The 11,613-nt window shown below is 38.0% G+C and overlaps 1 protein-coding gene across 1 annotated transcript; it reads right to left on the reverse strand.

Moving 5' to 3' along the window:
• Positions 1-191: 191 nt before the first annotated feature.
• On the reverse strand, positions 192-11,332 carry LOC137181032 (adhesive plaque matrix protein-like). Its single transcript, XM_067586369.1, has 5 exons — positions 10,952-11,332; positions 5,611-6,216; positions 3,664-3,956; positions 2,746-2,873; positions 192-661 (listed from the first exon to the last, which is right to left on the reverse strand). The coding sequence occupies exons 1-5, from the start codon at positions 11,100-11,102 to the stop codon at positions 472-474; spliced, it is 1,368 nt and encodes a 455-aa protein (XP_067442470.1). The 5' UTR covers positions 11,103-11,332; the 3' UTR covers positions 192-471.
• Positions 11,333-11,613: the final 281 nt, after the last annotated feature.

An 11,613-nucleotide genomic window follows, 5' to 3' on the forward strand; every position in this document is an offset into this window, starting at 1 on the left:
TGGTTTTGAACTTTGGACAGACCCAGGCTAGCTGTTTCCCCCTACTTCCAGTCTTTATGCTAAGCTAGGCTAAACAGGTCTTGCATATTTACTGTAGCATATTTCCCAAATTGTTGAACTATTCCTTTAAGGCACAATGGGGTCTGACCTCCCAGTTGCATGTTATATAAAAGTGACAATAAATAACAATATTCTGTCAGCCATCTCTTTATTGCTTTTTTAATAATTACAAAATTAGGAAACAAAGACTTTTAAAAAAAAGTCGTTATAAAGATGTTCGTAAAAATTAAAATATTTTTAATACTGACACTGTTAGGATTGTAAATATAATCACATCCATCCATCAAATCAGTAACATTTATAATACATTTATGATTAACTACTGATTGTTGATTAAATCTCAATTAATGCATTTTTGAATATCAATCAGGAAGAAACAGGACACATGCATACATACACATGTATGTATGATTAAAGCCTTTCCTCTTTCCTTCCACTTTTATTGAAAACCTTCCAGGTCTTCCTCTCCGCCTTTGGTTGATGCCCTCTTTTTCTGCTGCTGACCTTTCCTCCCAGCAACTCATAGCTGTCCTCAAATAGCGTTTTTCCACTCACAGTGTAGCTGACGTCGGACCAGGTGAGGACAGAGCCTTGGTACGGCCTGAAAACACAAACACATACTTTATATATTGAAATGATGAATTTAAACCAAGTCCAAAAAGTTTGCAATCCTTTTTTGATAAAGGATATTTAGCTGTAAAATGTCACTTTGGTTTATATTGTCAATTAAGGCATTTTAAGGAATAAGTTAAGGTGTGGTGTGTTTCATGGTTTTTGCACCATGTTAAGGGTTTTTACTCTTTAAAAAAATTTCAATCCATTAATTTATCCATTAATTATCCCTTTAATACCCATTAATGAATACCTTAATTCCATCTTTATTAATGGGTAAATTAATGGAATTTTAAGGTTAAAGAAATGAAAGGATTTTGTTTCATGATGCAACATAAAATATATTTATAAAGGCCTGGGCTGGGTAACGATATTGATACCTTACTTTGTGAAACATAAACTATATGTTTTAACATCATTTAACAAATTCAACAATTCAACTACTCAGGGACTCAATAAAATATAGTCTGAAATTGAAGAGGTCTTTAAAAAAGGTCTTTATAATATCAAAAATGCTCCTTTTTGTCTCAGCTGGCTGGAGGAGTGTGTTGGTGTCTGTGTTTGATTGACAGCAGCTGCCACCGATGTTACACCATACAGAACAAAGTATACAAACTGCTGTAGCTATAAGTCATAGATTTGGACAAAGTGACATTTGCAGATATGTTCACATGGTGTTTAATGTGCTGCAACAAGCTAAGGTGCAGGACAAGACGTGTGTTCATGTTTGTTAGTTAGATAAGAAGTAGACTTTAGCAGAAAAGCTAATGTGAGTTGTTGTTCAGAGTCTGTGGCTACTGCGATGTGTAGCAGGATGCAATCAGGCTCAGTGTGACCGTCTGCTCTGCCTCTGACTGAAGACTTCATTTGAAATAAGGACTCCAGGTACATAAGCAGATGGCAGAACAGTATTTAATTGAAATAATGTAAAATTAGGGGGCACCATCATGAAAAGAAAGAATTTAAAATATAAAGTTCTTTTGGTTTCTGATTTGAGAACACAGGAAAAGTGATTTAGAGAGCAGATATGTTGATGTAGTGGACAAAAAAGACTTTAAAATAGGAAGTATCTCCCAGACCCCTCAACTATCCACAGTGATAGTGCAATCTGTTCTTGGTTTGATTTCTCTATGTGAACTTCGGGGTCATTTGAAAGTTGAAAGCTTCAGACTCAGAAATATTTCAGAGATAATCTTAGCTGCATTAGCTAGCTAGCCAAGATTTCGTGACTTCATACAAGAATGAAACGTAACGTAGATGAAATGTTGAGATGAGCTAATGTTTGCTTGTACTGTTACTTCTACAGTTTGTACTCTGAAGACCTGGATACTGTTAGTATGAATTGAAGTAGTGTTAGGTAGGTATACAGTCTCAGGTCTAGTATCTGAGATGAACCTGAAATTTGTAAGTCAAAACCAAATTCTGAGTTTGTCAATGTTTTTTCAGCTGCCATATAAGATAAGAGCCATATAGATAAGACTTTATTGATCCCGAGAGGGAAAATTTGCATGTTACAGCAGTGCAGGAAACGGATAAGAACTGAGAGTAATAAATACAACAAAATAAGAAGTCAAGTAAATGACATTCAGTCTATATACATTATAAACATTACAATACTTAGGCTATATACATGACCTGACTTGTGCATTGTAAAAAAAAAAAAGAAGCAAACTATGTGCAGAAGTAATAGTTCTGTTCTGGTAGATGTAGCTATAATTATATACGGTATGTATTTATAAAGGTGAAGTAGTGAATACAGAATAAATTAAATATGTAGTAGTGTTATCTTATTTATTTTGTGTTCACTACTTCACCTATGTAACTACATATATAACTACATATATAATGTATAATCACCATATTGGAGTGATAGCACCTTTAGATATAATATAAACTTATTATAAGTCCAGTCTTGACTTTGGTTTAAATGTAAACCTCGTTTGACGATTTGTGCAACATAACCAATAAACCTCAATTTGAACAGACTTGATCCTTACTGGTGTAACCTGACTATAAAGTTATAAAACAACTGATCTCTCTCTCTCTCACACACACACACACAGAGGGTCATACCTGTAGACACCACGGGTCATGTAGTTGAAGATTTCTTTGTGGCTGAGAGCATAATCCCATATCTGGACATCTGTCACCTGACCGTCAATACCTGAAAATTCAATCATAGGCTCACCTGACCACACATTCTGAACACACACACACACACACCAACATACATGGACACAAAGAGTGAAGAATAAGATATATCAGGCTTTGGATACACACACAATACTTCTAAGTAAATCAGTGCATTGTTGGTTTGGCTCTGCACATGAGATTTGTTGACAATAAGAAAAATATAGAAAGTCAACAGTTATATCTTTTAAAGATGGCTGCTCTATTGAGGGAACATTTAAAGTGAGGAGAACCTTGAAAATGTGATACAAGACAGGAGGAGCAGACAGAGGGACTGATACGTATGGGAGCAGAAATTAGGCTTGAATGCACAGTTCCACAATAATTAATATTTATAAAGCAGAATCATACACTGTTTTTAACACTGTTTATGCAGATTCAAGAACCAACAAATGCACTGTTTATTAAATTAAACACTCTAAAATTTGGAGATTTAGCAAACTTTAAAATGGTTCAAATCATGTATAGAGTTAAAATTCAATTATTACATGAAAGTACCCAAAAACTGTTTAAAATGAGAGAGAGTCAACATGATTTGAGAGGAATTCACATGTTTAAAAAATACATTGTGAGGACTAATGTAAGAAACATTGTATTCAAATATAAAAATGTATATTCAGAATTTAACACTGGCATTGTTTCCAACTGTGCGATTGAGAAATAGCATTTTTATAGGTTTTTTTTTTTCTTCTTTTTTGCAGACTCAAAAAAAAGATGAAAAGACAGTTTCATAATCAGGCTGTAGCAACAAAAATTTTAAACAAATTAGATGTGCTTCAGCTTGCACTACTCTTTCCTCACCTGAAAAGGCAGGATCTTCCTGATGCTCATGTTTGAGCCACTAAACACCTGGACCACACTGTTGGTGTCCACAGTGAGGCAGACTCTGGTCCAGATTTCCGGTTCAATGAGTGACTGGAACTTTATGTTGGGTTTGAAGTACCAGTAGTAGTAACCGGAACTGGGCATGTACAGTGAATACGTATCAGAGCCTCTGACTCCCAGAAACATTGGGTTTCTGCTGGCTGGACTCAGTGTGAAGATTCTGCTTGATGTTTCAAAGTCAATGAGATAACGCAGACACACGGACACACCTGCAGGGGTCATGGAGAGTGTTAATAAGTAAGTGTAAGTAAACAACAAACACATTAACAGCTTTTGGTTGTTGTAGTACATTCATTTAAAAGAGAAGAGCCTAATACACACAATAGAAATGTGCCTGTGCAGTTATAATCCACCTCAGATGAAGGTTCACATTTTCTTTCACGCTTTAAGTCAGCGTTGACTTTTTTGTGTTGTTGATTGTTGGTCGGGGACAAAACAAGACATTTCAGGACATCATCTTGGGCTCTGGGAAACTGTGATGGACATTTATTTTTACCATTTTCTGACGTTTTATGGACAAAACAACTAATCGATTAATCAGGAAAATAATTGGCAGATTAATCAATAATGAAAATAATCATTAGTTTGCAGCCCTATATTGCATACTGACATTCCCCACTCTGTTTAAATAATTAAGCCTACAATAAGTTACTGTATATCATCAGTTGGAACAAGTAGTTCCAGTGTAACAACTACACATTGTTCTCAAATTGTAAAAACAAAACCAAAAGAAGCAGGGAAATGAAAGTGAGTTGTGGGCTGCATGTTTGTTTCTGAGAGACATGGTCAATATAAATTTAACCCTAATAAGTATCGCCAACGTGAAAGCAGCATCATGTAGATCATCATGTAGGTGCTTGGACTCTGGTTGTCTCCTATGTGTGCATGTGTCTGTATACAGGCTGCTGTCAATAAATGCAATGATAATATAATAATAATAACAGATGGAAGCTACAAAGGTCCTACTGTAAAGCCACTATGCTTATAGTGGTAACGGTACATTACATTCAATGTGTTGGTGACAGTAGAGTGTTGTGAAATAACTCTTCATCTATGAAATTATTCCTTGTGTCTTGTTTTTGGCATTTCTCATTTATGTGTATATACTGTTTCTATGGTCTGTAGAACAGAATTAATGGACTTCTCAAAAAAGTGCATTAAAGGATGGGTTCACAATTTTTCAAGTCTGTCTTAAAACAACAGTCAGATGCCCAAATTAACACTGAATAGGTTTTTCTTTTGCTTGCTGTAATCAACTGACCATTAGAAAATCCCTTCATAATGCACTTACAATGTAAGTGATGGGGGACAAAATCCACAGTCCTCCTGTGCAAAAATGTATTTAAAATTTTATCTGAAGCTAATATGAAGCTTCAGTCGTCCAAATGAGTCAAATAAAGTAGATGTCTTTCAACGTTACAGTCTCTTTAGTGCCAAAGTTCCTCTTTTTGTTACTATACTTCCACCACAGCTCAACAAAGAAACACTGTCTGAGGAAACAAAAAGAGGGAATTTGATGCTAAAAAGACTGTAAATGTGGCAGATATCCACTTGAAAAGACACACTTGAAAAATTGTGAACCTTTCCTTTAAGTGTTAAATTATGCTTTAACACATACTGTAAGTCTTTAATGCAGCTCTTTGACAGAGAAGGTTTCACAAACAAACACAAATGTGCTGGATTCGGTTCTTGTTCTGCTTCTTTCCCTCTCAAGAATCAAATTATTGTATCATCTGATAGCATCACCTCTTAACTTTAGAAATATCAGAGAAATAATGGGAGCAAATCTGTAGATCAAAATAATATTTTGGATTTCAGATGCTGACTCAGTGTTTCTGTTTGGTTGTTAGTGAATATACTCACCAGTAGTGGGAGGCGCCGTGGTCCAGCTAGGGTAGGTGGTGGCGGGGTAGGGACGTGTGGGGTAGGGACGAGTGGTGTAGCGACGTGTGGGGTAGGGACGAGTGGTGTAGCTACGTGTGGGGTAGGGACGAGTGGTGTAGGGACGTGTGGGGTAGGGACGTGTGGGGTAGGGACGAGTGGTGTAGCGACGTGTGGGATAGTCATGGGTGGGGTAGGGATGAGTAGGGTAGGGGCGAGTGGGGTAATCATGGGTGGGGTAGGGATGAGTGGGGTATTCATGGGTGGGGTGCGGTTCAGTGGGGTAAGGCCAAGTGGGGTAGGGCCAAGTGGGGTAGGGCCAAGTAGGGTAGGGCCAAGTGGGGTCAGGCCAAGTGGGGTAGGGACGGGTGGGGTAGGGCCAAGTGGAGTAGCGTCGGGTGGGGTAGCGTCGGGTGGGGTAGGGACGGGTGGGGTAGCGTCGGGTGGGGTAGGGACGGGTGGGGTAGGGACGGGTTTGGTAGGTAGGAGTGGGAGAAGTGGAATTAGCGAAATAGGGGGGATAGAAAGATATTCCTCCATAACGTGACAACGTGACCATCTTCCAGTTTAAATTTGATTGAGGGGGAGCTGGAGAAAGAAAAGAAGAAGAGTTACCACACAAACAAGTTGTCAGCACGATATAAAGTCAATTCTTTCTACTCATGCTTTATATGGCATGTTTTCTGCTTCCATCATGTGTTTCATTGTGTGACTCTCACATTTATACTATACAGTACAGCAGTGGTTCCCAACCTTTTTGGCTTGTGACCTCATAAAATAAAACAAAGTCTACCTGGGATCCCTCATCACACTTTGGATTCTAATGAAAGAGGACTTATTTTCTTTTATTTTAATAACTTTTAGAGGCTTTGGGAGATCAAATACACTAATTCAGAATAAATAAAGCAAAAATTATAGGAAAGCTGTCCTGTCCTGTCATCTTGCGACCCCTTAGATTAATCCAGCGACCCCTTGTGGGCACCCCGACCCCCAGGTTGGGAACCACTACAATACAGTATACTGTGTTAATTAGAGTTGATTGTATTTTATCAATATTAATGGATATGTCTGGTGTTATTCTAGATTTGTTGTTATTGTCAACAAATCCCCTAAAAAGACAAAAAAACAACAATCTATTAGTCCATCACTCAATACTCTCTGACTTCCCTGCCCCATCTGTGGCACTCAGCCCCAAGACCACTGGTCCAAACTGAGGATGTACATCTTTCAAGCCGCTATAATCAATATTTTTTACAATAACAATGTGACAGTGTGTAATGTGAGGGGTGCCGCTCGTAGTGATGATCCTACAAAGAATTATCTGCAGCTCCCTTCGGCTTTACGGAGCTTTATAGTGAGTTTCAGCTCATTGTTTAGCTGCAACTTTACTGTTTTGGTTCACTCTCGGTGCTCTCATAGCATCGTTTTCAGCCACAGCAGGCAGCTGTTTTCAGCTCTAAAAACCCACTGTACACTACCTGCTCAGCAATAGGGCAAACAGAGCTAAAAAGGAGACAATATTGGAATTACATTCAGCAGAAGGACAGAAACACGACTCAAAATTAATAATAATGTTGTGTGTTCACACCTTTGTTTTCTGCTGCCCCCAAGTGGCCAAAAAAAACAGTTAATGCAGGTTTAACAATCCTTTTTAGATTCCTAAAACAGCTGGTCCCTGTAGTTTTTAGGAATTGTTCCTCAAACAGGGTAAAATAATACATTTGTTGGGAACTACTTTCTGCAGCGGATGAGTACTTCCGACAGCAGGACGGTGTGTGTGGGATTGAGTCAAAATAAGTGTGTGTATTCATGGTAGTGAAGCAACATGTCACCCAGTGCAGCAGTGTGGCTTTACAGCAGAAAGGAATAAGATATATCAGACTCCCAGAGAACAAAAGGGACTGAAGCACATCGATTAATTCACAGCCTTTAATTGTTCAACACTACTGTGTCTTAATCACAGTGGTGTTGAAACCTTAATCTGTTTGCACAGTTAAAAGCTGTGAATTAATCACTGTGCTCCAGTGCCTTTTATTCTCAGGAAGTCTGCCATCCTCGAACTGAGAAGCACGTGATTCAGCTGCATTTTGCTGGAAGATGTGCGGAGAAACCTGTTTCAACAAGAGATATCAGGCTTTGGATACACACACAATGTTTGTTTGTAGAATTAATTCATTGTTGGTTTTGGTCTTTTTGTGGGATTTGTTGACAATAAGAGGATTATAGAATATAACCCGATTTATCCTTTGAGAAGTTTTATCATGAGTTTGAACACAAGTTATCATCATAATTAATTATTAAGTTTTAAAAATATATCCTGAAGTTAATGTCAATAAATCTCACCAAAGTACACTGAATCACTGATAAAGTCAGAGACATATTTCATTACACAGTAAACAAACTTACACAACATTTACACAATCTTGGTTCCCTGTTTTCAGTGTGTGTGTGTGTGTGTGTGTGTGGGAGAGAGAGAGAGAGGAAATGGGTCTTTGAGATTTGTCGCAAGCTATGTCCCAGTTCCACATTACATGCTAACAGTACGCAGTATTCACTAGCTGTCATTATATAAGAAATCTTTTTGCTCTTACTGAAAAGGCTTCAAACTGTGACTTCAGAATGCTGCCAAACAAACTTCACAAAGTTAAAGCTGAATGGTTTTCCAAATGTTTAGTTTTGTTGTGTGTCAGGTTTTTTTTTATTTTTGAGCTGTCTCACCAATATCCACAGTTAGATGTCATTTTGTTGCCGCTGTGAGTAGCTCCTCTGTTTCCTTTATGCTTTGCATTGTTGGACAATAATGTCCATCAACAGTAGAACCTTCAAAAATCAGGCGTTGTTTTGGTCTGAATACTAATTTCACTTTTCCAGGGTGAACAAACTACATATATATGATTTTTATAATTAGTATTTCTCGGCATGTTGTGCCTTTCTGACAGACTTCACAGTAGCACCTTTCGACAACAACATGAAACAAAGATCCACAGTTGGACTCAAACTGGGGATGTTGGGGTTCATGGTCAGTGCTTTAAACCCTAGACCACCAGGACGCTCCATAATTCTTAATTATGAAAGGATATGGTTGGTGATTTTCCATATTTTTCTTATTGTCACCAAATCTCATGTAGAACCAAAACAACAAGTACAGGTATTGTGTTTGTATCCAATTCTGATATATCTTACTCCTCTGTGCCGTAGAGCTCCAAAAAACAAAACACATCAATGAGCCACACCGCTGCACTGGGTGACATGTTCCTTCACCACAAAGAGTCTAAAAACAAAGGCTCCAAAGACTAATAACAGCGATTACATTGTACTACATTGTACCGTAGTCTTAGGGGTGAAGGAACATGTCACCCAGTGCAGCAGTGTGGCTCATTGATGTGTTTTTAACAGTTCTTGGACAACAATGGAGCTCTACGACACAGAGGAATAAGATATATCAGACTTTGGATACACACACAATACTTGTTAGTAGATCAGTTCATTGTTGGTTTGGTTCTGCACATGAGATTTGTTGTCAATAAGAAAAATATAGAAAATCACCTGCCATATATCATTGGTCCCATTTTAAGGTGCATCACTTACTTGTTAATTGATTGATTGTATTAAATTACATGTTTTTTTTTATTCAGTGGCTAGTTGGGATCCTGAGCTACACTAATGTGAACATGTTTTAGTTTGTATGTTAGTGTTACAACTGTTGTGGCGTTAAGTCTGTCATATGTTGTCTGTTGTGCTATTTGTCACTGTGCATGGGTGACTAAACCAGTCGTTTCCTTATTGCACTAACAAACTCAAAACCAAAAGTTGCTTAGAGTCAGTCTGCAGTCTGTCTGCAAGCTTCAGTCTTACCAAAACCACAGAAGAAACGGAACGAAAACTGTGAACTTTAGCCCGACTGCACTGACTAATCCTACCTGAACCAGCATTTGTATCCTGTTTTGCTATCATATGTACACACTTGTTATCTACCTGCTGGAGGAATATTTACATATTCTACCGTTGGCTCCTCTGAATAAAAGATTCAAGATTCAAGATTTAGTTTATTTGCATTTTCTTGTGTATTTGCATACACGAAAAAAAACCAAATACTGTTCCTTCCAGCCCACAGCAGTGCAACAACAACAGAAAGGATAAAGATATACTGCATATCTTATTGTATTTATTTATCGGGACAGTGTACAGTTTTTAACATAAATGATGCACTGTACCAGATTTAGCTAGTTTTCATCTGTAGTCCCTTACAATTACAACATCTAACAGCACAATAACAAACAATACAAAGCAAAAAACACACACAGGACACACTACACAAAATACAAAGCCACACACAACAGCACATCATGTACACCCACACGTCGACCAGAAATCAACAATGCAAGTATGTCAAACCAAAAGCAAGATCATTTGAGAAGATCATGAGATCAAATCCAGACTCAGTGACCACAGAGCTGAGCGTCCTTCAGCAGATTCTTCAACCTGGTTCTGAATGCACTGATTGAACTGCAGTTCTTCATATCTGGACATTCCTCTGAGTTGTGGCTTTCACAGAAAAAGCTGATGGTCCAAATGCAGTGTGACGAAATGGTATGGTACAATCATGTATAGAAGATATTCTGGAGGATCTAATAAAACTTATTGAGCGAGTGTACACAAAGTCACATAGTGGAGGAGGGACCAAACCATTTAAAATTTTATAAACTAGGCACAAATTTGAGAATAATCTAAAATTCTCCAGTACTCTACAGTGATGGAAATGCATTGGCTTTTTGTCAAGAGTTTTTAGAGTTTGTTTGTATAAGGACTCAAGAGATTTTATGGCTGTTTTCCAGCCTGCCCCCAACATGTGATGCAATAAGACATACAGGAAAAAACTACAGCATGAGGAAATATCTTGGCTGCGTCCAAAGAGAGACAGTTTCTAATATGTCTAAATTTGCTAAATTGTACTTTATGGTTTTAAGTGCTTCAAAACAATTCCCTTTTTTAAAAAATAATGAAAACATATAAACCCCAAGAGAAAATAAAACAAAAAAAGAACGAGCAGTTAGCAGCGCAGTTTGTTAAAGTGCATTAATGTCTCAGTTAGACAGCTCTTACATGTAAACGAGTGACCAACACTGATGGGGGAGTTGTATCATCCATTTTGCTGTCCAGAGTCTGCTAAATGGATAAAGTGTATAACCTGCATTTAACCAGCAAGTCAATTGCAATATATAAGAATATCTTAATCTCCCTTAAAAGTATTTATAGTGTGTGTGTGTGTGTGTGTGTGTGTGTGTGTGTGTGTGTGTGTGTGTGTGTGTGTGTGTGTGTGTACCTGATGTAGTTGGCCATGTTGGTGGTCTTTGAGTAGCAGTCGAAGTTCTTGCAGATATAGTCGTAATTAAACGATCGGTATTAAAAAAAAACCCAAACCCTATGACAACCAATGCGACGGGAACAAAAAGCAGTTTCCCCATCATCTTCATCCTCGCCGGGCTGATCAGAGTCTCTGCAGTGATGCGTCTGTTTATCCTCCCTATGCAGAGATGATGTGTTTATCTTTCTCTCGGGTATTTGACCGGGCTGCTCTTCAGCTTGTGAACTCTCGTTTCCGTGTTCTGACGTCAACAGACACTTTAAGTTTCATTTCTGGGCACAGAGACATTCCCGCCACGTCCTTCCCTCTCCTCACTGGTAGGAGAGGGAAGGACATGGCGGACCAAACGCCAAATCACAGTGTTGAACTTGACCATTTATGGTCCGAAGCTGTCTTCAACTTGTTTGATAACAGGCTAATCAAATATATAGTGCACTATTTTGTAATTACATTTTTCGTGTGAACAGAAAAACATGGGAATCCACGTGCTTTTCCAATTTTCGTCTTCAAATCAGCAATTGGAATAGAAATTAAACCTAAAGCAAAAAACGTTTTTATTGTTATATCTATATTACCTGCTCCCTACTGCATCTCTACAAAAACAAAGTCATTGGCTATGC

The sequence above is a fragment of the Thunnus thynnus genome, chromosome 4 (genome assembly GCF_963924715.1).
Source record: "Thunnus thynnus chromosome 4, fThuThy2.1, whole genome shotgun sequence".
NCBI classification, from domain to species: Eukaryota; Metazoa; Chordata; class Actinopteri; order Scombriformes; family Scombridae; genus Thunnus; species Thunnus thynnus.

Bases quoted from the DNA above. Each gene is read 5' to 3' on its own strand.
- LOC137181032 (XM_067586369.1), bottom strand. From the start codon at position 11,102: ATGAAGATGATGGGGAAACTGCTTTTTGTTCCCGTCGCATTGGTTGTC. The intron at 3,957-5,610 runs GTGAGTATATTC...TGACCCCTGCAG, and splicing joins CACGGCGCCTCCCACTACTG to GTGTGTCCGTGTGTCTGCGT. The intron at 662-2,745 runs GTATGACCCTCT...TTGTGTTTTCAG, and splicing joins ATGACCCGTGGTGTCTACAG to GCCGTACCAAGGCTCTGTCC.